Source organism: Zingiber officinale, chromosome 9A, assembly GCF_018446385.1.
Source record: "Zingiber officinale cultivar Zhangliang chromosome 9A, Zo_v1.1, whole genome shotgun sequence".
NCBI lineage: Eukaryota > Viridiplantae > Streptophyta > Magnoliopsida > Zingiberales > Zingiberaceae > Zingiber > Zingiber officinale.
Window position 1 is genome coordinate 127,207,242 of NC_056002.1, and position 27,846 is coordinate 127,235,087.

The 27,846-nt window shown below is 46.1% G+C and overlaps 2 protein-coding genes across 2 annotated transcripts; one reads left to right on the forward strand and one right to left on the reverse strand.

Annotated features, from left to right (window-relative positions):
• Positions 1-1,033: 1,033 nt before the first annotated feature.
• LOC122020680 (non-specific lipid transfer protein GPI-anchored 1-like) lies at positions 1,034-2,008 on the reverse strand. The gene is made up of 3 exons (XM_042578689.1): positions 1,586-2,008; positions 1,449-1,508; positions 1,034-1,347 (listed from the first exon to the last, which is right to left on the reverse strand). The coding sequence occupies exons 1-3, from the start codon at positions 1,926-1,928 to the stop codon at positions 1,220-1,222; spliced, it is 531 nt and encodes a 176-aa protein (XP_042434623.1). The 5' UTR covers positions 1,929-2,008; the 3' UTR covers positions 1,034-1,219.
• A 21,850-nt stretch (positions 2,009-23,858) lies between these two features.
• On the forward strand, positions 23,859-25,756 carry LOC122019564. Its single transcript, XM_042577023.1, has 3 exons — positions 23,859-23,930; positions 24,251-24,396; positions 24,508-25,756. Exons 1-3 carry the CDS (start codon positions 23,859-23,861, stop codon positions 25,754-25,756), a joined length of 1,467 nt encoding a protein of 488 aa, XP_042432957.1.
• Positions 25,757-27,846: the final 2,090 nt, after the last annotated feature.

The following is a 27,846-nucleotide window of genomic DNA, read 5'->3' on the forward strand; positions in this document are numbered from 1 at the left end:
TCTCTAAAGATTAGTAGTGGTGCTGATTTACGCTGGTTTACACCATTATTAGTGCTGATTTTTAAAGACCACTACTACCAACGTGGTGCTAGTTTGCGTAAATCAACACCAATGTATTGTTGGTTTGTGTTGACTTGCACCACTGTTGATGTTGATCTTTAAAGACCAACATTAATGTGGTGCTGGTTTGACAAATCAGAATCAATGTGGAGCTGGTTTGGCAAACTAGCACCAACGTGGTGTTGATTTGTGCAAATCAGCACCACGTTGATGATGATCTTTAAAGACCAACACCAACATGATGTTGATTTGCGTAAATGCATAAATTAGCACCAACATCGTACTACTTTGCGCTGGTTGGCACCATTGTTGGTGTTGATCTTTAAAGACTAGCACAAATATGGTGCTGATTTGCACTGATTTGTACCACTGTTGGTGTTGTTCTTTAAAAATATAATCAGTACCAACATGGTGCTGATTTGTGTTAGTTTGCACCACTATTGGTACTGATCTTTAAAGACTAGTACCAATATGGTGCTGGTTTACACAAACCAATATAAATGTAATGCTGACCAGTATCAATGTAGTGTTGATTTATATAAATCAGTACTAATTTATTGGTGCTGATTTGTATATTGGTGTTAATTTATAGAAACTAGTACCAAGGTGCATGCAAGATTGATAAAAAAATTATACGTAGATGAGATAGGAAAATAAAAAAAATCATTTTTAACCGTGTTAGAGTATGCACATTAGATTAAATGTTGCTCACGATTCTACCGGATAAATTATGAAGAAATTGTTACCTTGTACATCCATTCGATGAGCGACACTGGTGCATTCGATGGCGATGCTAGATGACTTAGTGTGAATCCGAATACTTGGACCATTTCCGGATGCCCCTACTGCCCATCGTTTATGTGTTTATCAATAAATAAAAGCACTATAACGTGTGTGTTCTTTATGAAAAAAAAGGAAAACTAATATATAAATTATAATAATTATATTATAATGACTTCCTCATCAAGCTGTATAAGTAAAACTAGATCCGTTGCATAGTCTAGCATAATTAATGAAAACATTAATTACCATCCACAACTCGTTTCTCATTGTCCACAATCACTCACTGAAATTAACAGTAGCACAGCATGAAAAACAAACCGCAAAAGGAAATTAAGGACTCGGAACTCGACGTCGGTCGGTCTCTTGATCATTAAGATCATAAAATGGAGCAGACGGCAGCCGTGGCTAAGCCAATCGCAAGGGCACCATAAAGGCTGATCCGATGCCTGAATGCTTCCGAAGGTGCACTACTGTCCGACGCTGACCCACCGGAAGCATCAGAAGCTGCAGCAAAATTAACGGCATGCATCATGCATGAGATGCGAGGATATATCGATCGACCTTCAGTTCATGTCATGTCATGGAGTAATCAGGCGAGGTCAAACCTGCTGTGACATTCGTGAAGATGGAATAATCAGGCGAGCTCCGAGATATGTTCAGAATCCCTGAGAATTTAAGGAAAATTTATTTTTGTAACATGGATATATCCATGAAACTCTGGTCGATCGAGGAGCGAGCTTACTAGGGCAGTCGCTGACGTTGGAGTTGGCGATGTTGCAGGCTCCCGGGAGGGCGGCGAGCCGATCGATCCTGAGCCCAAGCGAGTGGAGGCTCGACGAGGAGTTGTGCGCCTGCTGGATCATGAAGCAGAGGCACGCCGGCTGCGTCCGCCGCATGTCTACCGACTCGCTGCAGCACTGGCTCGACGGCCGCTCGCTCTGCCCGTTCGCGTAGTCGATGCAGGGGAACAGTTTGCTGGCCGCCTGAGCGCACTGCTGCTGCAGCGAGTCCGCCGCCGCCGCGGCCGCCGCCCACAGAAGGAGAAGAGCCAGAGAAGAACCCACGCGGCTGTTGCTCCTCGCCATGTGCGCCGTCCTGAGCCCGCAGGTCTCCTCCGTCTCTTGGAGGTGGAGACGGACCCCCCCTATCTATAAGGCGATGATCGATGAGCCTTAAACGCCGCAGTAAATGCGGAGTGGTCGTGAGCTAGCGGCTTTAATGGCGAGTAGGTGGGGAAATCTGAATGCATGAATTTCAGACTTTGAAGTTGGCAAAAGTAGTTGTCGAGTTCCTACTGGTTGCAGGGAAGAACGAGATTACGTCGATGATCTAGGGGAGGACAACGGCCACGTGGGAACAGTAAATTGATTCCTTTAATTTTTGATAATCTTAATAAATTTTATTGATTATTTTTAGGAATTTGATTTAATAAATCAGAAAATTCGGTAAGTTTAGAAGTCTAAGTATATTTAGATTTAAAGAATTTTTTTTATAAATATATTATAATTGAATATTAAATTATAAACATCTGAATGATAATTTAAATATTATTTTCTTTTAATCTATCAACCATCGAATTAATGATTCTTAGTCAAAATAAATAATAAAGTACACTGACTCAACATCACAATGTGTCCTAGCCCGCTCTATCCTTTTTCATCGCACCAAAGTGTTCTAGAGCTAATGTTTGATATTAATGTTTCTAGATTGTTATCAAATTTTAGTTAGTTGGTGAGAGGTGGTAGGGGATTAATGGCTCCCGACATCCCCAACATAAGGATAAAAAACAGAAGGTAAAAATAAATAGTTAAGATTAGAACTAGGGTTCAAGGTTTACTAGGGATAAATATTTTGAAAGTCGATTTTTAAATATGTATAAATTATAATATGGATTTTTTTTAAAAAAACATATAACTCGAGCTCTATGGAAGACGATGATAACGATAGAGAAGGATTAATTATATTAGAAAAAAAATAGATTTGGTATCTTAATGGTCTCTTTAGTATCGATTCTATAGATATCAAGGGAGATAAATATAAATACACAGGTCATAGGTACATAATGAGAAAAACTTCATGTCGTCAATTTCTAAAAATTAGCATCTGACTATTACGCCAGAGATGTCATGCACCGATCGTTTGCTATATTAAAGGTATAAGTACTATTTGTTGGACTGTAAGGGTGAAAGATGATTTAAATAAGACTAGAGTGATAAAATAAAAAGTGAAAAAAATAGAAGTAATAAATCTCATTTGTGATCAGACACTTCACCTTCTCTCCGTAGCAAGGGTCAGTTTATTTAAGAGGGCGGAAAGTAAAATTAAAGAAAAATTTTTATAGTAGAAAAGTTTTTGTTGTTTACTTCATTAAAATTTTTAGATGGAAGATAAACGTAATCCATCAATGGATATTTTTGGAGTTAAAATTGTTCATCTCAAAATAGGACGGACAACAATAGATGTAAAAAAAATAACACATGTACCTTTTTTCATTCACAAAATTACACCATGTATAAAAAAATGATGCATGCACCCCTTTTAACTATAAAATTATAATATGTATCCAAAAATGACGCATGTACCATTTTTTATTTATAAAATTATGTCACATGCAAAGGAAGAAATTTCTTCACACTTTTTCTTCTCTTCCTCGAGGATAAATTTTTACCATAATTTTTTTTCCCCTTTTTCATCTGTGCTTTAAGGTAAAGTGAGCTAAAATGTGGCTTAATTCAGTGCAATTTAACAATGATTATGTTTTATTGATTACATAAATATCTCAGTTTCTCAGGTATCTAAGGATTAAATCTTAATTTTAATAAATTAATGGATGAATTTTCTTTAATGGACGATTGACTTAAGAATACCGAGCTGATAGGTTACCTACTCACCCGTTGCCAGCACTTTCCGATTTATCTCTGTCGTTGGTATGAAACCTCTATAGGACCAAGCCAATCATTGTAGGATTAGTCAGCATAAAGCTGTAAACTGAATAATTAGTGTCAACTAATTACGAAAAGATTGGATTGAACCCAATTACCTAATTAGTTTTTTATTTTTATTTTATTTTTTACAATTTAAGCCAAGAATGACACGACCCATCGTTGGATGTGCCGTTGCTAGAACAACTCGATCATGTTGTGCTAGATGAAGCACGGCCACACTTTGTCTGACTTATTTGTTACCTCTAGGGATGAAGAAGACTGATCGAAGGTATGCCACCTAGAAGACTTATTTGTTACCTCTAGCATGATGATATTTCATGAAAAGAAGTATTCAAAAACCTTTGATTGTTAGATATAATCTACATGTATTTTAAAATTAAAATATAACATATCTTTGCTTTTGCAAATAGGTGGAGAACCCTTGAATGGCGATATTTTTTATATTTGACAAAATTTTTAATGTGAATAATGTTTACTCATTGGGTGCAGGGTTTGTTTAGATCTTATTAGGCATCATTCCATTGGTTCATCGTGCGATCTCACCACTTCACATAGATTTCCTTTTTGGGGTGTGCGTGTAGTTCATTGGTTATCTTCAAACAAACTCACCATACACAAGGCTATTTGTTTGGGACAAGATTAATGTAGATGATTCCAAAGAGTTCTCACAAACATGGCTTGATGATGTTGCTGATTGCAAACATAGTCGTGAGCATCGTAGATGCTCCATTTTGTAAGATTAAACAATTTAACATATTGACAAGTAAAAGATTATAGTTCTTTAATACAATAATTACTTAACTAACTTTGATCTAATTAATCGTTCATACATGCTTCTACATAGATAGCTTGAGAATGCTCAAAGAATCAAAATGATGAATGATGGGCAGGTGTTTCTACCCTAGTAGGGTAATATGTAGCTTTTAAGGGGTCCTTGGATTCCAAATTAAATAATTAAGAAGGAAAAACAACATCGTCCCATGCCTTAAATCTTGAATGCAAACCCTTCTACACATTGTAACCCTAGAAAAGTAGGAGAAGATGAAGGAATTTTGCACTAGGGAAGGAGAGGGCTTGAATTGAGAACATCCTAGCTATGGGGCGACCAAGAGAGAAAAAAACAAGGAAGAAAGGGAAGGGAGAGTTCCTGCACCGAAGTAGGGGAGAGAAGATGCCAATGACAAATAGAAAGAAAAACCTAACAAACTTCGACTTGGCCCAATCTCTCCAATTTGTCTCCAAACAAATTCAAAATCAAGCCATAACCCACCCAAACTAAACCCCCCATCATTCATCTCGACATCACATTAAATCTCTACAATCATTACTATCACATTCTTTCTTTCTCTTTTCAAAAAAAAAAAAAAAATTTAGATCCGTTATATTAATGGTTCCTCTAATGCCGGTCCCACGAATATGGAGCGAGGTACATACAGATACACAGACCTTAGACGCATGGTGGGATAAACCCCAGGTCGTCAGTTACTGAGAATCAACTCCTGATCATTACGCTAGAAATATCATGCTCCCACCGTCTATGCTATGTCATGGGGGGTTTTCTTTCTCTTTTCAAGATTATAATGACAATTGTATAAATCTAGGTACTTTAATGAGTACTTTAGAGGATTTTAAGTCCCTTCTTGTTGGCCCTAACTAACTTTTTTCATTTGCTTATATTCCTTTTATTAAGTATTTCAAACCCTTGTGATAGGGTGAATTTTGTTATTATAGCAGTTTGACGACATCATCAAAAAAAAAAAAAAAAAAAAAAAAAAAAAACACTTTTCCATCATATCACATTCATCCACATTCGAGTTTTCTCTTCACGTAATTTAGTTAGTAAACCAAGACAATCAGTGTTTGCATAGCTTTAACTTAGAAAAAACTAATCTTAAATTTGAAGAAAGGAAATTTCCTCTTATTCATAATCGAAATCTTCTGTGCATTTGTAGATGATCTCCTTTTTTTTTTTTATCAATCCTTTGGTATTGGTGTTGGTGTTGGTGTTGGATTGAACTTTCAACCACTAAATGTCTAGTTTAATCACGATTCATTTGAACTTCTTCACCTTCAAGTATCTAGTTAATCTTGTTCTACTTGACTTTTCACTTTAGTCAACAAACATATTTATTAATTATCAAGTAATCATGATCGACTTAAACTTCTACACTATTAAGTATCTGGTTAACCTTAACTTATTTGACTTTTTGCTCTAGTCAAAAATATATTTATCTATTATTAAGTATCTGTTCAATCTTGACCTATTTGACATCTCACTCAACTAATTAACATATATATTGATCAAATATCGAAACTCAATGCCAGTTAACTCTAGTTTCATCAACTTAGTCAACCTTAATTAGAGGTTGATTGCACTAATAATCTCACTCTTTTTAATATTTAATAATATATTTAAGTTAGACCACCTAACTTAAACCATTCATTCTCTCCTTTTAGCATACACAAAAAACACGTCTTCTTAATACATAAGCAATTCTATAATTTTTAAAAAATTATGAAATTTCATACTGACATTACTAATGTTAAATACTATGAGATAAAAATAATTTTCTAAGAAAATATATTCTATTTTCAAATTAATGACACAAAATTAGAAATTATTGAAAACATTAATGTTTCACTTTAACTTTATATTAACTTAATCAATGGAGATTCATATCAACAAATAGACTTCACTTAGATTGTTCAAAAATAATTTTGAAATGGTTTTCAAAGTTAATTTTCAACTATGATATATGGGCTATATGCACATGACTTGTACATTAGTTTTACTCATGATTGGCCAATACAAAATTCATTTGATTTGATAAAACTTAGCTCAATTTGATACAACAAATTTACATCTTGAACTTAGTTCATTATCCTAATATCTTACTTGTGTCTAATATAGCACAATACACACAAGTTAATCTTATTACTCTTGTGAGAAGTAAAATTAATTTTTCCTAAACTAAGAGATCATGAATCTTTATCTAGACATTCTAAATTTTATCATTCTATCTAGGATGTCATCTAGTGTCATTTGTCCTTAATTATAAAGAATTAAAATTTATGCATGTAAATGAGTATGACATACATCAAATGTATGACTTTAAAAAAAAATCTATCATAACCTAATGATAAATGTATGGTATGATATGATATAACAATATCAATTCATATATCAAAATATGACTTGATGTCATGACATGTAATATGACACACATAGCATGACAAGTATAACACAATAATATAAAATACTAGATTTTCAATCTAAGTGTTATCAACTAATCATTATGTCATATACACAATTTGACATAAATGATCTAATTTCCTCAAATGTCTCAAAAAGCCAAAACTTGACACACTTTTAAATTCTGCCACATCGTGCTAATTTTGATCAACTTAAGACTCAATTCTTATTGACACACTATACAAATCTTCCAAGATAAGATTTGAAATTTTATTTTCAAGATATCATTGTATTTTTAAAAGATCCTAAAATGTCAACTTTACCATGGTTGGATTAACTACCCTGCCAATTAAGGTTGGTATACCCTATGCCCATTTAGTGTGAAGAGATCACACTTTTAAGAACTCAATATCTATTTAACCTCCTTGAGTGCACTAGATATTCACTAAGGATAACTTCCTCAAATACCTTTCTAATGACTCTCCTAAGCCTCTTATAAGCCTTTAGCCATTGTAGTCTCATCAAGGTCAACTCTAGGACTGACCTCTTTTGTAACATTGACTCCACTCCTAAATTTAGGATTAGTTTCATAGTTATATGTAACTTTATGGTATGAGGTTGTGATTTCTTGGACTTAGGTTTGTGTCCTAAACCATTCTTATCCTTAGACAGTTCCTGCCTTTCAAAACCTAGATCTTGTTTCTTTGACCCTTTAAGCACATCTTCCATCTTCTTAAGGGTATTGTCTAATTCATTAAGTCTTAATCCCAAGACTTTATTTTCAATCTCCAAATCCTCAAATGTTGATTTTTTTATGATTGGCTTGATCATTTCTTTCTCTAGGCATGTGTCTAAACTTCTTTGGGCTATTGCCTAGATTAATTTCCACCATCCTATCCTTATGTGGGATAGTTCTAGTATGTTATTATCTAAAATTATCATTAGAATTATCGTGCTTCCTATTTTTATGATAATAATAATTAAAATCATAAAATATTCTTCTAGCATACTTGTTATTGTTGGTGCGGGAAGCATCCGAAAATCGAATCTGGGTTTTTGATTATGTCAAAGGGTCCAAAGTTAAGTTGTCTTGTGATTTAATAAGTTTGAATGAGATTGCAGGAAAAGTCTTAAGTGTGCTTAGACAAAAGTCCTAGCTGCGGTTAGGCAAGTGGAAAATCCTAGGGGGCGGTAATCCTAGGTCCCAGGAGGAGATAACCCTAGGCGGAAAGTCTTGGTGAGTCAAGCACTTCGGGCAAAATCCTAGAGTCGAGGACTCTAGGTTGAAATCTTGGTGTCACGAACTGGGTGGAAGTCTGGGCGGGTCGTGGAGCGGACGTCCAACATGAATGATCCTGTCCGAATCGCCGAACCAAAGGACGCTGGGCACGTGGCGCACTCCTAGTCGATGGTGTAGGCCTTCGTTGGGTCGCACGAATCTCCGGCGAACCTGCACAGAAGTCGGGCCGGGAAGGGGTTCCCGGCGGCGACCCTCCGACGCTCAAGTCAGGTAAGCGGACAGCAAAAGGTGGCTCCGAATATCCAAGAACGCGTACCTCCGGCGAAGGAAGAGGCTCTTTATATAGAGCGGTGAAAGAATTAATGCACGTCCACCGAGGCGCCTACGTGTCCGCAGCCCATACCCCGGTATGTACCTGTCAGAGAGCTTACCTGACACCATACGGCTACAGTTCAATCACGTCTTCGATGGGACAACAGTGTTAGGATCCTTCGTACGGAGGCTAGAGAGGGGGGTGTGAATAGCCGACCCCAAATCGTCGCGTTTCTACACACTAGGGTTAGCGCAGCCGAAAATAACACGTAGAAACGAAGGAAAAGAAGACAAACCTCAAACAAACCGATGTAACGAGGTTCGGAGATGAACTCCTACTCCTCGGCGTGTCCGTAAGGTGGACGAAGCCTACTAATCCGTCGGTGGATGAGTCCCCGGAGAACCGGCTAATACAATATACTCCTTCTGGGTGGAGAAACCTCGCCACAATGTTTCTTGCACAAGCAAGATAGGAGTACAACAGATACAAGAAAGCAAAAGACAATATGAAACACTTGCTTGCCTTTTTTGTTGACTGGAGTGATGAAGCAGCAGCTTCACACCAGCAGCAGCTGACGAAAATCCAGTCGAGAAGCTCACGCGAAGCTTCAGCTGCGAGGAGCTCAGCAAAGCTCGATGGCGGTAAGGCGGAAGAGCACAAAAACGAAGTTCTAAGGAGGAAGCGATTGCAGCAACGAAGCCCTGTAGCTTTACCTGCGAAGAAAAACACGAAGGAATATAGAAGAAATCTGGCGTTGCGTGCATAATTCTGGATCGATGCGTGGACGATCAGCTCCATGGATCGGTCCACGGATCGATCCATTCCTATCCTTCCGTCTCCGATCGGTCCATGGACCGATCAGGAACCTCTGATCGGTCCACGGACCGATCAGTAACCTGATCGGTCCAGACCGATCAGCTTCTTCCCCGACCGCCTCCGGATCAGTAGTTGCCGATCGGTCTCCGGACCGATCGAGATAACCTCATGATAAACTCGGATGGTTCGATCGATGCGGTGACCGATCGGCTATCAATGTATCCGATCGGTCCCGGGCATCGATCCAAACTCCCCAGCCCTAAACCTCAGGCTTCTACACCAACATCCGGTCAACCTTGACATGTTGGTTCATCATTCCTAGCATCTGGTCACTCCCTTGACCTGCTAGAATTCTCCACCAAGTGTTCGGTCAATCCCTTTGACCCACTTGGGCTTTCCTCTTTGTGTCAAGTATCCTGTCACTCCCTTGACCTACTTGACCTTCTCAACACAAGATGTCCTGATCACCCTTGATCCATCTGGATTTTCCCTTGCCCGGCTTCACTCACCAGGACTTTCACCTAGCTTCACTCACTAGGGTTTTCACCTGGTTTCACTCACCAGGATTTCCAATCTGCCTGGCTTCACTCACCAGGACTTCCAAACTGTCTGGCTTCACTCACCAGGACTTTCCCGAATGCCTGGCTTCACTCACCAGGACTTCCACTTTCACCTAGCTTCACTCACTAGGATTTTCACCTGGCTTCACTCACCAGAATTTCCCGACTGCCTGGCTTCACTCACCAGGACTTCTCCGTGCCAAACTCCCTGTTTAGACTTTCCCCGTGCCAAGTCTCCATACTTGGACTTTCCGCGTGCCAAGCTACCTGCTTGGACTTTTCCCCGTGCCAAGTCTCCGTACTTGGACTTTTCGCGTGCCAAGCTTCCTGCTTGGACTTTTCCCGAATCAGGTCAACCAGGTCAACCTTGACCTAAGGTTGCACCTACAATCTCTCAAACACCTATTCTTGTCAAACATCAAGAATACAACTCTCTTCTCGTCAAACATCGTCAAACATCAAAACACAACTCGAGTCAGGTCAACTCGAGTCAGGTCAACTCGAGTCAGGTCAACCAGGTCAACCTTGACCTAAGGTTGCACCAACAAACAGAACACCTTGTTGTCAGACTTAGAGTATGGCCTAGCCATAGGACTTGACGGCTGTCAGAAGATGTTCCTATCCTTCGCCCACCACCCGGCCAGGACGTCCGTCCGGCCGGCCGGCGCGAAGAGAGTCGTCCGGACGGCCTTAATTCCCGGCGCAACCATTATGTCCTGCCTTCTCTTAGGTCTTCCGCTCGGTCATTTACTACTTCGTTGCGCGTCGGAACCCCGACCCCTGTCAGGGCGTCTTTCACTATCAGACGTGTACGGGAAGGCCGATCGGCCCGCCCTTTTGTCATACGTCCGGTCGGCTCACCCTTCTCCGACGGACCACCTGGCCCTCTGACCTCCACGTGGCATTGACCCCTCGTTAGGGGGTTCCGGGCTCTTACCACCGGATCACTTGCCTCCCCCTCAAGTCTAGTCGAAGGAGGCGACGTCCGACTGACTGGACTGCCGATCTGACTGAGCAATGATTGCTGCATCGGGCCGATCGGCCAGGTGTAAGGATGCTCATCCGTTCGGCAGTATCTTGTCCATGCCTTGTGTTTTCTTGGCATCCATGTCCGAGGCTCTCCCCTATTACCCATCACGTGCGCTGCGCACGGTAAGGGGAGTTCATTAAATGCGACCAGTATCCTGCTGACACGTGGCGATCGTGCGTTTGTCAGCGCATGGCGGTGGCGTCACTTCCGATGGGACAACCGCCGTTTGAAATGAACGGCTGGATGATGACCTCGTTATCAACGACTTGGATCGGACGGTGGAGGTTGCTCCCGGGCGGCGATATAAAGCCCACGACTCCGTTTCCGCCGCATTGTTGGTTCCTCCTCCTCCGGCGCTCCTCTGCCCGTTTTTTTCTCCGGCGACCCTGTGTTTCGGCTTTCCGGCGACCCTGCAGCTTCTTCAGACCATTTTCCTTGCTCGTAAGACCCTTTTTCTCGCTCCCAACGTTTTCTTCTTTCTGTTAATCGTTTCCTTCAGTCGGTTTCCACCCATTCCTTGCTTGAACCTTCCCCTTTTGTCCCGCATTCTTGTCTTTCGACCATGACTAGCACCTCACAGTCTACCGGCAGTGCTCCGGGTCTATGGTACTCGACCATGGAAAGCCGTTTTGACGAGGAGGACGCGTTGCGTCTCGCTCGGACTTACGACATTCCTTCCGACCACCAAATAGTATTAGCCTCACCAGCCGATCGGCCTCATGAACCGCCGATCGGCACAGTTCTTTTTTTCCGAGACCAATTTCTGGCCGGACTACGCTTCCCACCCCATGAATTTTTCCTGCAAGTCTGCAATTACTTCCGCATTCCGCTCGGCCAGGTAGTTCCCAACTCTATCAGGCTGCTGAGCGGAGTAATAGTTTTGTTCAAACTGAACGGCATCCCCTTAGACCCAAAAATTTTCCACTACTTCTACTATCCCAAGCAGGCCGAGTGGGGAACTTTTGTTTTTCAATCTAGGATAGGTTTCGTCCTCTTCGACGGCATGCCGAGCTCCAACAAACATTGGAAGGAGCACTTTTTCTATATACGTTTTCCCGAGCGGCCAACTTTTCGTACCAAGTGGCAGACGGCGATGCCAGCGCAGCCGGAGCTTGGCAAATTTAGAGGCGACGCGGCCTACCTTCATGCAGCCGAACGGCTGGTTGGTCAGCGTTATCATATTGACAAGCTGCTCCTTCCGGGAGTAATGCACATATTTGGCTTGTCCTCTACCACAGCCGATCTGCCCTGCAGTATGAGTAAGTTCCCTTATCTTCCCGTTTGTTTTGTTCTAACTGATTTATTTTTTGCTTCTGCAGCTGAAGTCATGTGGCGCGCCAAGGCGACTGAGAAGCTCAAGTTGAAAGCCGCTCAGATTGAGGCGGTGACGAACAAAGAGGTCGCCGAGCGGGGCCTTGGTCTAGCTGATCCGGCCGGCGAAGCAAGTGAGGGGACTCAGAATGTCCCTGAAGCCGTGGCAGCTACTACCTCCCACGAGGAGGCAGCGGGCGACACAGAACCTCCTACCCCAGCCGAGGTGGAGGGCCGCTCGGCCGACGATGTTCCGCTAGTCACTCGGAAGCGCCGCCGACCGGAATCTGCGTCTGCCTCTACTCCACTTGATGAGCCACCGCCCGAGCGGGGCGCGGATGCTACGATGTTGTCCGGGACGGTTTCCCTCGAGAGTACTCCGACCCCACATGGCTCTCCGAGGGCCAGCTCTGAGGTGCCGCCATCCAGCCCTTCTAGAACTCTGCGCCGTATCAGGCGTTTGGGCGACCTTCCCTCCTCGTCCACCGGTAAGGCCGCTGCCTCTCAGAGCGAGCTGAGCGGCTCGAATTTAATTAAGACCGTTCTGCGCCTCCCCTCAGAGAAATACATGGCTGGTACTGATCGGCCAGTGGTCCCCGAGCAGCAGATCACCTTGACGGGCCCACTTGCACAAGCTTGGGAGGACGCTCGGCGTCGCATAAAAGCGATGACTCCTGGGCAGCTCGGCGACAGCAACCTCCAACAGGCCACCGGGGTATGCTCTTCTTCTTTATTCGTGTAGTTGAATTAAGTTTTTAACCTATTCACCTTTGCTCGTAGAACTGGGTGGAGCAGATTGCCATTAGCAATCGGTTGGCCGAGCTGGAGGATGAACTGAGAAAACTTAAAGCCACCGGGGACAACCAACAATCGACGGCCGCTCTGGAGAAGGCCAAAAAATCACTGGAAGCCGAACGGAAAAGGGCTTCCGATCTGGCGAGCAAGGTCGTTCGGCTTGAGGCGATGATCAAGCAACGAGATAAGGAGATCAAGACAGCGACCACCCGGAAGCTCCAGGCCATCGAGGATATGGACCGGATGAAGGTGGAGATCCGAGGGCTGGAGCAACGCATTAAGAATCTGGATGCTCTGCTGGCTACCGAGAAGGAGAGCCGCTCGGCTGATCTCCAAAGATTTGATGGAGACTTGAAGGATCTCCAAGCCGCCAGCGACACTGCCAACGCCGCACTCAAAGAATATCAAGAGGGGGAGTCGGCCCGTTCTGACGAAGTGAGGAAGGCGTATCTCCGCTCGAAAGATTTCGGAGAGAAGTTTACCGACAAGATATCCGGTGGATTACCTGAAGACCAAGGGCCACCTGCCCGCCGAGCTGGCCATCCCCCCCGAGGACCTTGCGACCGTGATGGGCGCCATCCCTACACTCTTTTTGACTTTGACGCGTGATAAGAGTTTTTTCTGTGTATGAACTTTTTTGTATTCCAGCCGTTCGGCCCAACTTTTTTAGTTCACCCAGCGTATAATAGATAATCTTTCCTGTTCCTTCAACTTCTGTTTTGGCAAGAAATTTTTCTCTCGTCACGACTGAAGTGTTCTTTAAAACTCTTTCGCTCGGCACCACGCTCGGCACCACGCTCTACCAGACAAGTCGATTGTTTTTAATGTCTTTTATCATGCGACTGAGCAGCCGCTCGCCGTTCTAACGAAGCCGCTCGGCGTTTACACGCTAATATCTTTTAACTTCTAGTGACCAACTTTTGCTCTGTGCCTTACCCCCAAAGGGGTTTTCCGTACACATTGGATAAGCGAGCCGCTCAGCCGTATGTTGGTCTTGACGACCAGGCTGTCGTTGATCGTATCATGTGAATGGCTATCCGCTCGGATGTTTATAGACGCCGGCTCGTCTCTCGATATTTAACGTCGGAGCTCGACGTTCTTCCGCTCGGATATTTATAGACGTCGGCTCATCTCTCGATATTTAACGTCGGAGCTCGACGGTCATCCGCTCGGGCGTTTATAGACGCCGGCTCGTCTCTCGATATTTAACGTCGGAGCTCGACGGTCTTCCGCTCGGACGTTTATAGACGCCGGCTCGTCTCTCGATATTTAACGTCGGAGCTCGACGGTCTTCCGCTCGGACGTTTATAGACGCCGGCTCGTCTCTCGATTTTTAACGTCGGAGCTCGACGGTCTTCCGCTTCGGAGCGTTTATAGACGCCGGCTCGTCTCGATATTTAACGTCGGAGCTCGACGGTCTTCCGCTCGGACGTTTATAGACGCCGGCTCGTCTCTCGATATTTAACGTCGGAGCTCGACGGTCTTCCGCTCGGACGTTTATAGACGTCGGCTCGTCTCTCGATATTTAACGTCGGAGCTCGACGGTCTTCCGCTCGGACGTTTATAGACGCCGGCTCGTCTCTCGATATTTAACGTCGGAGCTCGACGGTCTTCCGCTCGGACGTTTATAGACGCCGGCTCATCTCTTACGTCGGAGCTCGGCAGTTTTCCGTTCGGATGTTTATAGACGCCGGCTCGTCTCGATATTTAACGTCGGAGCTCGGCGGTCTTCCGCTCGGACGTTTATAGCCGCCGTCTCGATATTTAACGTCGGAGCTCGACGGTCTTCCGCTCGGATGTTTATAGACGCCGGCTCGTCTCTCGATATTTAACGTCGGAGCTCGACGGTCTTCCGCTCGGACGTTTATAGACGCCGGCTCGTCTCTCGATATTTAACGTCGGAGCTCGACGGTCTTCCAGGTTAATTTTGACGCTGCCGATCGGCTAATCCATTGGCCATCCTTTGCATTAATTTTGCTTCCTGCATTACAAGGACATGGGCGACTAACATATACAAAAATGATCTACATTCGTGCACCTTTCACCCCGCTCGATAAGGCTGGAGATGATTCGCACTCCACGGTCGATCCAGCTGCCGCCCGTCTTCATCCTCCAAATAATATGGTCCCGATCGGAGCTTCTCAATAACCTTGAAGGGGCCCGCCCAGGGAGCTTCTAACTTGCCGACATCGCCGACCGGCTTGACTTTCTTCCAGACAAGATCACCGACCTGTAATGATCTAGGGATTACACGGCGGTTGTAATTTTGCTTCATCCGCTGCCGGTACGCCATCAGCCGAACGGACGCCTTGGCTCGCTCCTCGTCGACTAAATCCAGCTCCATGTTCCTCCGTTCGGCGTTGCCGTCATCATAACTCTGAATCCGGACGGACTCGACGCCGACTTCAACCGGAATAACTGCCTCGCCACCATACACCAAATGGAATGGTGTGACGCCCGTCCCTTCCTTCGGAGTCGTCCGGATGGCCCACAAGATGCCCGGCACTTCATCCGGCCAACTTCCTCCCAAATGGTCGAGCCGAGCGCGCAGAATACGAAGAATTTCCCGATTGGCTACTTTGGCTTGACCTTTGCTTTGGGGATAAGCCACGGACGTGAAGTGTTGCTCGATGCCGTAGCTCTTGCACCAGTCCTCCAGCACCTTCCCTGTGAATTGCCGTCCGTTGTCGGAAATCAATCGGCGAGGGATGCCGAACCGACAAATGATGTGTTGCCATATGAACTTTTTGACCATTTGTTCGGTGATCCTGGCTAGCGGCTCGGCCTCCACCCACTTGGAAAAATAATCTACCGCCACTAGTATAAATTTCCTCTGTCCGGTCGCCATAGGAAATGGACCAACGATATCCATTCCCCACTGGTCGAACGGACACGAGACTGTAGATGCCTTCATTTCCTCTGCCGGTCGGTGGTTGAAGTTATGGTACTTCTGGCATGAAAGGCACGTCGACACGGTCCGAGCGGCGTCTGCTTGTAAGGTTGGCCAGAAGTACCCGGCCAATAGGATCTTCTTAGCCAGCGATCGTCTGCCCGGATGTCCTCCGCACGATCCTTGATGTACTTCTTGGAGGATGTAAGCCGAGTCCTCCGAGCTCACGCATTTCAACAATGGGTGTGAGAAAGCCTTTTTGTAAAGCTGACCGCCGATGAGTGTGAACCGACCGGCTCTCCTCCTTAGCAGCTGGGCTTCATACTCATGGGATGGTGTGACGCCCGAGCGGAGGAACTCTATGATGGGTGTTCTCCAGTCGCTCGGAATCGTGAGGCTTGCCATCCGGTCGACATGCGCCACCAACAATACTTTTTCAATTGGCTGCTGAATGGCGATCGGCGTTATTGAGCTCGCGAGCTTGGCTAACTCATCGGTCGCTTGATTTTCTGCTCTGGGTATCTTCTGAACAATAACTTCTCTAAAATTGGCTTTGAGCTTTTCGAAGGCTTCAGCGTAGAGCTTGAGGGGAGCATTATTAATTTCGAAGGTACCAGAGAGCTGTTGAGCGGCCAACTGCGAATCCGAATGAAGCGTTACCCGACCGGCTCCCACATGCCGGGCAACCTGCAAGCCAGCTATCAGGACTTCATATTCTGCTTCATTGTTGGTAGCTTTATAATCCAGCCGGACGGATAAGTGCATCTTTTCTTCTTGAGGGGAGAGCAACAATATTCCAATCCCGCTTCCGAGCTGAGTGGACGACCCATCCACATATATTCTCCACATAGCTTCCGGCTCCGGCCTTTGCACCTCAGTCACGAAATCGACCAAGGATTGCGCTTTGATCGCCGAGCGGGGCTGGTATTGGATGTCGAACTCACTTAATTCCGTCGTCCATTTGATGAGCCGTCCGGATGCCTCTGGATTTAGTAGGACACGTCCGAGCGGGCTATTGGTTTTGACAATGATCGTATGCGCCAGGAAGTATGGACGAAGGCGCCGAGCGGCCAGGACCAAAGCGAAAGCCAGCTTCTCGAGCCCAGTGTAGCGAGATTCAGCATCTTTTAAAATGTGACTAAGGAAATATACAGGCTCTTCTCCGCTCGACCTCACTAAAGCTGAGTCGATTGCATGCTCGGTTGAAGACAAGTACATATGAAGTGGCTCACCCGCAGTCGGCTTGGCTAATATCGGGAGAGAGTTCAGAAATGCCTTCAAATCTTCGAACGCCCGGTCGCATTCTTCGTCCCAGTAAAATTTTGTAGCTTTGCGTAAGATCTTGAAAAAAGGAAGGCTCCGGTCGGCGGTTTTGGAGATGAACTTGGACAGAGCGGTGATCCGACCGGTCAAACGTTGCACTTCCCTTGTATTTCTTGGGGGCGGCATATCTTGTAGAGCTTTCACCTTGTTGGGATTTGCTTCGATTCCCCGCTCGGTCACTATGTACCCCAGAAAGCGCCCTCCTTTTGCTCCGAACAGACACTTCTGGGGATTTAGCTTGACTCCATATTTGCGCAGCGCTCGGAAGGTTTCCTCCATATCTTTGAAGAGATCGGCCGCTCGGGCGGATTTAATGAGAATATCGTCCACATAAACTTCTAGATTCCGCCCGATCTGCTCTCTGAATACTTTATTCATCAAGCGTTGATATGTGTCCCCCGCATTCTTCAATCCGAACGGCATTACATTATAGCAATAAGTGCCGTCGGCCGTCATGAAGCTAACCTTTTCTTGATCTTCACGGGCGAGCGACACTTGGTGATAGCCCTGGTAGGCATCGAGCATACAGATTAACTCGCAGCCGGCCGTAGAGTCCACCAGCTGATCTATCCGGGGCAGAGGATAAAAATCTTTCGGGCAAGCTTAATTTGTTGAGATCCCGAAAATCAATGTACACTCTCCACTTATTGCCTGGCTTGGAGACTAATACTACGTTAGCCAGCCAACTCGGGAACTGCACCTCGCGTATATGGCCGGCTTTCAAAAGCTTTTCCACCTCCGCCCGGATGATGGCATTCTTCTCGGCGCTGAAGTCCCTTTTTCTTTGCTTCACTGGCCGAGCGTCCGGTCGGACATGCAACTCGTGCTGCGCTATGCTCGGCGAAATTCCGGGCAGCTCATGTGTCGACCAGATGAAGACATCATGATTCCTTCGGAGGCATTGGATCAGCTCCTCTTTCTGTTTCTCCTCCAGATTGGGCGCAATAAAAGTCGTGGCATTCGATCGGGTTGGGTGAATCTGCACTTCCTCTTTTTCTTCATAAATTAAAGAGGGTGGCTTTTCGGTGATGGCGTTTACCTCAATCCGGGGCGCCTTCCGAGCGGAATTGGCTTCTGCTCGGACCATCTCGATGTAGCATCGCCGAGCTGCTAGCCGTCCTCCACGGGGAACTTGATCTTCTGATGGAAGGTTGAGACGACCGCTCGGAATTCGCTGAGCGCCGGTCGTCCCAAAATGACATTGTAGGAAGAGGGAGAGTCGACCACCACGAAGTTTGTTGTTCTTGTCCTCCTGAGCGGCTCTTCTCCCAGCGAGGTAGCCAGCCGGATCTGTCCGACCGGCTGAACTTCGTTACCAGTGAACCCATAGAGCGGAGTTGTCATGGGTAACAGCTCGGCTCGATCAATTTGCAACTGATCGAACGCCTTCTTGAATATGATGTTGACTGAGCTCCCTGTGTCAACAAATACGCGGTGAATAGTGTAATTGGCTATTACCGCTTTGATGAGCAGAGCATCGTCATGGGGTACTTCAACTCCTTCCAAGTCCCCGGGCCCAAAACTAATTTCGGGTCCTTCCGCTCGTTCTTGGCTACAGCCGACCGCATGAATCTGGAGCTGCCGGACGCTCGCCTTTTTAGCTCGGTTGGAGTCTCCTCCGGTCGGCCCGCTAGCAATAACGTTGATCTCGCCTCGAGAAGTATTGCTTCTATTTTCCTCTTCCCGAGCGGATGGTTGAGACCGTTCTCTGGACGCTCGGTGATTCTCCTTCCTTGGGGAACGATGCCGATCGGGAGTCTGTTGCTGTGGCCTATCAGCTCTCGTCCGATCGGCGTCATGAGTTCTCCGTTTCCTGTCGACTGAGGGAGACCGTCGTCCGGCATTCCGGGGCGCAGGATGAGCCACGAAGGGAAGACTTCGACAATCCCTTGTGTTGTGCGTATCCGTCCGGTGGAAGGAGAAAAACATCGGGGTCCATTTCTTTTTTGGCTTGGGCCAGGCGGCAGCTACCTCTTGCATGTGGGACCTGGCATGGGGGGATCAAATTACTTCGGCCCTTGGTCCTTTGGGCGGCTGATGAACGACGTGTTATTTCCGCTCGGCTGGAGGAGCCCGCTCGGCTGGAGTTTCTTTTTTCCTAGCCGCTTGTGCCTCTTCCACGTTGATGTATTCGTTCGCCCGGTGTAGCATGTGATCATAGTCTCGGGGCGGCTTTCGGATGAGCGATCGGAAGAAATCCCCATCCACTAGGCCTTGTGTGAAGGCATTCATCATGGTTTCCGAGGTGGCCGTTGGAATGTCCATCGCCACTTGGTTGAATCGCTGGATGTAAGCTCGAAGCGATTCAAAGGCTTCCTGCTTGATGGCGAACAGGCTCACGCTCGGTTTTTGATAGCACCGACTGCTTGCAAAAAGATGGAGGAATGCCGTTCGGAAGTCCTTGAAGCGTGTGATGGATCCGTCCGGCAGCCTCCGGAACCACCGTTGAGCCGATCCCGAGAGAGTGGTGAGAAAAACTCGGCACTTTACTCCATCTGTGTATTGATGGAGAGTGGCTATGTTATCGAACTTACCCAGATGATCATCCGGGTCGGTTGTCCCATTGTACTCGCCGATCGTCGGAGGCACATAGTGCTTGGGCAGAGGGTCTTGTAGAATGACCTCCGAAAATTGGCGATTGATCCGCTCGGGAGATGCGTCCGCTCGGGGGGCTTTCCCTTTTCTGTTGTCTCGTCTTGGTATTTCATCCGAAGATGATCCCCGCTCTCGATTAGTTGCTACAGCTTCAGGAGTGCGGAAGAGAGCCCAATGGAATGGTACTGTCGCTGGTAGTGCTTCCGCTCGGCCACCAGACGCTGATGTTGCTTGTTGCTCCGGCCGCTCGGCTGTGGCTTTCTGTTTTTGCTCCACGAGCTTGGCGGCCCTCATCTCGATCAGAGCGTCGAGTTCCTAGTTCGAAAGCGTCACCATGTGTTGTCGTCCAGCCTCGTCCATGGCTGCCGATCGGATGCAGGAGTGTTCCCACAGACGGCGCCAAATTGATCCTGTCCGAATCGCCGAACCAAAGGACGCTGGGCACGTGGCGCACTCCTAGTCGATGGTGTAGGCCTCCGTCGGGTCGCACGAATCTCCGGCGAACCTGCACAGAAGTCGGGCCGGGAAGGGGTTCCCGGCGGCGACCCTCCGACGCTCAAGTCAGGTAAGCGGACAGCAAAAGGTGGCTCCGAATATCCAAGAACGCGTACCTCCGGCGAAGGAAGAGGCTCTTTATATAGAGCGGTGAAAGAATTAATACACGTCCACCGAGGCGCCTACGTGTCCGTAGCCCATACCCCGGTATGTACCTGTCAGAGAGCTTACCTGACACCATACTGCTACAGTTCAATCACGTCTTCGATGGGACAAAAGAACACCTTGTTGTCAGACTTAGAGTATGGCCTAGCCATAGGACTTGACGGCTGTCAGAAGATGTTCTTATCCTTCGTCCACCGCCCGGCCAGGACGTCCGTCCGGCCGGCCGGCGCGAAGAGCGTCGTCCGGACGGCCTTAATTCCCGGCGCCAGCCGGCCGACGCAACCATTATGTCCTGCCTTCTCTTAGGCCTTCCGCTCGGTCATTTACTACTTCGTTGCGCGTCAGAACCCCGACCCCTGTCAGGGAGTCTTTTACTATCAGACGTGTACGGGCAGACCGATCAGCCCGCCCTTTTGTCATACGTCCGGTCGGCTCACCCTTCTTCGACGGACCACCTGGCCCTCTGACCTCCACGTGGCATTGACCCCTCGTTAGGGGGTCCCGGGCTCTTACCACCGGATCAATGAAGATCGGAAGCTTCGGACGCTGAGCAAAAGTCCAGTTGGTCTGAAGGATCAATCTGGCAACATGTAACTTGTCTTGAGAGGAGTAGGTAGGGCGCGTTCCCCGAAGAGGGAACAATCGGCGTCGGTTCAACCTAAAGTTTCGACGAAACTCAAAGCAAGAATCGGATAGTCAGAGGCTATCAAATTTTAGTTTATATATATTATTTTATGCCTGGACTAACTTTATTTTGCAGAAAATAAGGAGCTGAAAAAAGCTGGTCCAGGAACCCCGAGCTGGTCCGGGCGCTCGGACTTGGTCCAGGTGCCCGGAACTCAAAAGTTTTCAACAAGCTGATGTGACGCGCGTGGAGTGGCCAAGCCACATTGTCCAGACACCCGGAACAACCTATAAAAGTAACTTCAGCTAGGAGCTTCAGAATAACACAACAAACGACTTACACTTCTTCGAGTTGCTCAGAAAACGCTTCCACGACGCCCAAAAGCTCCGACGATAATTCTTCTAGAGATTTCCTCATGCGAAGTTGTCGGTATTGTTTTATTTAAAAATTACTTGTATTATAACTATAATAATTTTGTATTATTTCGGATTGATTAGTGATTGCCCATCTAAAATACTTTTACGTGCGAGGCTTAGAGTAGGAGTCACCACAAGCTCCGAACCAAGTAAAATCTTGGACTTGTTAGCATTGCTGTGTTTTATTTTCTTTCGTTATTCCGTTGCATATTTACTTAAAACGAACGAAATAGCCACGAGCACTATTCACCCCCTCTAGCATTTTACGATCCTACAATTAGTATTAGAGCGGGGTCGCTCTGAATCGGTACAACTACCATTCGAGCATTCTTATTTGTCGCTTTTTCGTCCATTTACGCCTTTTATTTTTCCCTCCAAAACTATTTTTGAAATATTTATTTTCATCTTTTCACCATTGGTCGATATTATCGAAATATCGCTGATATGGGTTGTGATAAGAGGATCCCTTTTTGAGAGGAGAAGGGGAGAAGGAGAAACGAGGATGAGGAAGGCTGGAAAAGACGAGAGGAGAGGCCGCCCGGAAAAGGTTAGACCCGGTAAAGGTGGGTCGCTCCATGCATGACAAACAAGGATAGGTCAGGTGTGATAGACCGACCGAGCATGACAGACCGACCGATCATGTAAGACCGACCGAGCAGGTAGGACCGACCGAGCGTGTAGGACCGGCTGAAAAAACCAACCAAGTAGGTCCGGTTGGTCGGATATAAGGATCAATCTGATGTAAAGAAAGTATAACCTTGGGTGGTCCGGGACATAGCAGGGTCGCTCAAGTACATGAGTTTGGTAAGCAAAGACCGGTCGAGCACGGGCACTCGACCGGTACACATGACCGACCCAACATAGAAAGTCGACTGAATGTAAAAGTTCTTGACCTTGTACACAATAAACAAAGATCGAACGAACGTAATATACCGATTAAGCCTATAAGCCTGGCGGGTAAAGGCTGACCGTGTTCTATAGATCGGGCGAATACAGATGCATTTAGTCTCATGTAACCTTGACCTATAGCTGGCTGAAAGAAGGGTTATCGGATAAAGTTGTCTCTACAGACTCAACTGGATGATTTTAGTCAATGATGTAGGGTCAGACGTGCTCAAAAGACCGGACGAGCATATGAGTTTGGTAAGAAAAGACCAGTCGAGTATAAGAGACTGATTGAAGGTAGAAGCACTTAACATTAAGCTATCTTGAAGGCCTATATACACCCGACTGATTAGTCTCGGTCGATAAGGTAGGGTCGGCCGAATAGACCGGTCGAACGTAGAGGCGTTTAACGGTATACGATCGAATAAAGGAAGAGTTAAAGGGTAAAGGCGTCTTCATACGTCTGACCGATCAATCTCGGTCGACAGGATATGACCACCCAGCTTTAATAGACAGGTCGAGTATGAGAAGTAGATTGAGCATACAGGTCTTCAACCTTACATAGTTTTTGGCATATTTATAATGAAGTCTGAGTCGGGTATAGAACTAAAACTATTATGGACAGAATATATTCCACATACATGCCAAATAAGCTCATATGACTAACCAGACATATGTAATAGGTGAATCATAATAGGTGAACCATAACAATATACAATCATATGACAACTTATTCAATTTGACGGTAAATATCTTCTAGAATCCTCCGTAGGTATGCTAAACAACAAAGAAGGTACATCTGGGGTAAAAAAAAAATTCCTTAAACTATTATTACCGCAGTTCTGGCTTACGTTATCTCTTATCAAACTTTAACAAACCGGGGTCCATCTCATGATTGTGGAGATTAGATGAGGTGGAATAAAAAGGAGAATCCTCTCCACTGGCCAGGTATGCAAACATACGCATTGCATCCAAATCAAACCCTAATTTTCATATAATTGCTTTCGCTTCTTCTTCTCACCGAAGACTAACTTGAGCGTCGGAGGGCCTAGCCAGGGATTTCTACCCCGGTTTTAGGTCACTAACGCTTTATTGGTTAGTCTCATTGTGTGTAGGGGGACAAGATCACTTCATCCACTGGATTACAGAAGTTCCGCTAATCCCCGGAGCTATCTCATCGGAGTTCCATTTTGTGAGGTATCATTTATAAGATCCGCTTTGGTTTTCATTGATCGATCGTCTAGTTTTCAAGTATCGGTGAGGTCCACTGTGGTTTTCTCAAATCCTCTCTTGCTCATTAGTGTCAGAATCTGCTATCATCATTCACCGCCACCCAGTACTCCATCTCGCAAGCTCTCAGATAGGATCAAATTTAGTGCCGTCTGTGAGAATCTCTTACCTGAATCTGAGACTACGCGATGGAGGACGCTGGAAAGCCCAACACTATTACTCTGACACAAGAAGACATGGAGTTTCTCATCAATTCCAGAGTCCAGAAAGCATTACAACAACAATAGCAGTAGCAAGCTAATACTGGAGGTATCTTGCCAGTAGCAATAAATCCAGCAATCTCGACTACAGATCACAGCAAAAACAAAGGTATCGAAGAAGACGATGTGGCTTATATAACCCCTGCCCTATTTCCCCCACTAGACACCCTCGGGCATTTTTTCGCACTCCCCTGGAATAAGGAGGGTGAAAGCCGGTGTTGCAAGAATCCTCTGATGAGGCACTAGTAAAGGAAAAGCGCAAAGGAAAATTGGTGACCAGTGATAGCTCCCCTAAAAGGATTGCTACTCCGTTCTCTCAGAGAGTTCTCGATGACCCATTGCTAAAGCGTTATCAGAATTTGAATGTTGGGAAATATTCTGGGATTACAGACCTAGAGGATCATCTGGCTAAATTTGAGAACGCCTCTCTACTGCAGCAATTTTCTGATGGGGCCAAGTGCCGAATGTTCCTCACCACCCTTGGTAGAGCAGCTCAAAGATGATTCAAAAGTTTACCAGAGGGCTATATTCGACGCTTCAGGGATTTTCGTAAAGTATTTTTGCATCATTTCTCTAGCAATCAAAGATATCACAAGACCCCTTGGAGCCTTTTCTCCATCAAGCAGGGGCCTAAGGAAAGCATCAGAGCATATATCAAGAGGTTGAATCAGGTAGCTATCGATGTTCCTAATACTACTACAAAGTTATTGGTGAGTGCTTTCTCTCAAGGCCTCAACGATAATGATTTTTTCAAAGACTTAGTACGTAACCCCCCAACCAATTTTGATTTGTTGATTGAGCGAACCACCGAATTCATTAATGTCGAAGAAGCTCAAGCGGCTCGCAAGAAGGAAGGTACAGTGTCTATCTCAACCACAGTTCACGAGGGAGCTATAGCCCCTGTTCATCCGCCAAGGGGGCCTTGTGGGGTTCCCCCTCCACCTCGCCAGCCTGAGCGGAGACCACAAGCATTTCAGCATACAGAGATGCCACAAGAAGCCCCTCGAAGGTGGTGTGCCTATCACATATCGGGCACACACTACACTGAAAATTGCTTTACTTTAAGAAACCAAAGAACCAACAACAATCGCTATCATCGGCGATCTCCCAACCGACATCCCTACCATAGGCATAACAGCCCCCCTAAGCGAGAATATCAAGCAACTGAGATACAACATGGGACATTGCAGGTGTCGGGCGGGCCATCCAGAACACATGAACTGGCACAGCCTGAGATAGCGATTGCTCAGCAGGAAGAAAATCGGAGCAGTGCAGCCCAAGGCAATATTAATATGATAACGGGCGGGTCTACTGATGGAGACTCTAATCGTGCGAGAAAGGCACACACTCGACGACTACAGATCCATGCAGTCGGGTGTAGCGCGGAAAAGGCAGTAGGACCAGAAATCAGTTTTGATCCCAAAGATCCGGAGGGAGTGGAAGTAGCCCACGATGATGCTCTCATAATAAAAGCAGTCATAGCTAACTATAATATTTCCCATACTTTCATTGATATCGGTAGTTCTGTCAATATTATTTTCAAGAAAGCTTTTGATCAGTTGCAGATAGACCCGAGTGAGCTACAACCCATGGCAACTCCCCTTTATGGTTTCACGGGTAATGAAGTTCAACCGCTTGATCAGATAAAATTGGCCATCTCTCTAGGGGAAGAGCCTCTCATGAGAACCAGGAGATCTTATTTCATGGTGGTAGATGCACCTTCTGTGTATAACGTTATATTGGGTCGGCCGGCTTTGAACGAGTTTCGGACGATCGTTTGTACCTTCTGCCAGAAGGTTAAATTTTCCGTCGATGACCAAGTATGAGAAGTCCGGGGAGATCAATTACTCGCACGAAAGTGTTATGTGTTAGCCTTGCTCTTTTCTTGCTTATTCTTTTTCCACTGTGCTTATTATTTACAAAATTTTTATCGATATTCACCCCTCCCCCTTTATTGATTCTTCACGATCCAACAGTTGTTTATTACAGCACTGTGCCCAATCGATCAGCTGATCGATTAAGCTGGTCTAATTTGATCACTTGATCAAATTGACCAACCCTAGCTTGCTCGAGTCAAGTCTAGGGCTCCCAAACCCAACATCTGGTCAACCGTGACCTATTGAGACTCCTCGTGCCTAGCATCCGATTAATCTTGACCTGTTGGGACTTCTTCACCAAGTGTCCAGTCAATCCTTTGACCCACTTGGACTTTTCTCCTTATGCCAAGTGTCCGGTCAACCTTGACCCACTTGGACTTACCGTTTCGTGCCAAGTGTCCGGTCCTCCATGACCCACTTGGACTTCCTTCTGTTGGTGTAGGAAGCATCCGACGATTGAACCTATGTTTTGATTATGTCAAAGGGTTCAAGTTAAGTTGCATTGTTATCTAATGTGCTTGAATGAGTTTGCAGGAAAGTCCTAACTGCGGTTAGGCAGGTGGAAAATCCTAAGGGGCGGTAACCTTAGGTCCTAGTGGGTGGTAACCCTAGGTGGTGGAAAACCCTAAGGGGTGATAACCTTAGGTCCTAGAGGGTGGTAATCCTAGGTGGAGGAAAATCCTAAGGGGCGACAACCTTAGGTCCTAGGGGTGGTAACCCTAGGTGGTGAAAATCCTAAGGGGGGTAACCTTAGGTCCTAGGGGGAGATAACCCTAGGTGGTGAAAAACCCTAGGAGGTGGTAACCCTAGGTCCTAGGGGGTGGTAACCCTAGGTGGAAAGTCCAGTCGATCTGGAGGACCAGACTGGCATCAGGTATGCTCTCCTGAGTGGAGTAGGTGAGGATGCGTTCCCCGGAAGAGGGAACAGTAGGCATCGGTTCGACCTAGGGTTTCCGGTTGGAAATCCGAAGTCAGAACCGAACAGTCCAGAGACTGTCGAATACTATTTTTATTGTATTTATATGTGTGCTAACTTTGTCTTGCAGGGTATGTGGGTGTTTTTTGAACTAGCATATTTTACAGGGGACTAAAGTGCACATCTTGCCTCGGATGAACAGTACCCGAGGCGCCCTCATGGAGCTTGAGGCGCCTCGGGTGCAGAGTGTGAGTTGGCTGCGAAGAGGAGCTGGAGGCACTTCAATGGTCATTGGAGGCACCTTGGACCACTTTGAGGTGCCTCAAAGGGTGATGGAGGCGCCTTTAACCAGATAAGTTGCGACTAGTTCTATTCTAATCCGCGCGACTGACTCGGCAAGTTGGAGGCACCTCGGATAGGCTTGGAGGCGCCCTCAACAAGATATTTAAGGCCACTTCGACCAGCAGCTTAGCAATTCAACCTGAAAAGCCATCTGTCTTCAACAAGCTGCTAACGAGACGTTCCGGCCGAGCTACGACAAGCCACCGGCGACCCGAAGCTCCAGTTTTAAGATTTCTTTTTGTTGGTATAAGTTTTCAATACTATTAAATTGTAATACTCTTGTACACTTTTGCGCTATATAGTTGTTGCCCACCGAAAGTGATCAACGATCGCGGGCCTTGGAGTAGGAGTCGCCCAAGGCTCTGAACCAAGTAAACACTTGGGTCTTTCTGTGTGTTTGATTTTATTTCTGCTGTTTTACTCGTCGAACTTCCGATTACGAAACGCGTGAAAGCCACGAGCTCTATTCACCCCCCTTCTAGCGTGGTCTCGATCCAACACCTTCAACCAGATATTCGGTCAACCTTGATCCACTTGGATTTCCACGTGCCTGGCTTCACTCACCAGGACTTTCCATCTGCCTAGCTTCACTCACTAGGTCTTTCACCTGCTTCACTCACCAGGATTTTGCATCTATTTAACTTCACTCACTAAGACTTTCCATCTTCTTGGCTTCACTTACCAGGACTTTCCTACTGCCTGACTTCACTCACTATGATTGCCACGTAGCTCCACTCGCTAGGATTTTCCTACTGCCCGACTTCACTCACCGGGACTTTCA

Coding starts and splice junctions, on each gene's coding strand:
- LOC122020680 (XM_042578689.1), bottom strand. CDS start 1,928: ATGGCGAGGAGCAACAGCCGCGTGGGTTCTTCTCTGGCTCTTCTCCTT. Junction 1,509..1,585: donor CAACGTCAGCGACTGCCCTA/GTAAGCTCGCTC, acceptor TTAAATTCTCAG/GGATTCTGAACATATCTCGG. Junction 1,348..1,448: donor CTTCACGAATGTCACAGCAG/GTTTGACCTCGC, acceptor ATTTTGCTGCAG/CTTCTGATGCTTCCGGTGGG.
- LOC122019564 (XM_042577023.1), top strand. CDS start 23,859: ATGGAGGACGCTGGAAAGCCCAACACTATTACTCTGACACAAGAAGAC. Junction 23,931..24,250: donor AGTTTCTCATCAATTCCAGA/GTCCAGAAAGCA, acceptor CCGTTCTCTCAG/AGAGTTCTCGATGACCCATT. Junction 24,397..24,507: donor GATGGGGCCAAGTGCCGAAT/GTTCCTCACCAC, acceptor TCATTTCTCTAG/CAATCAAAGATATCACAAGA.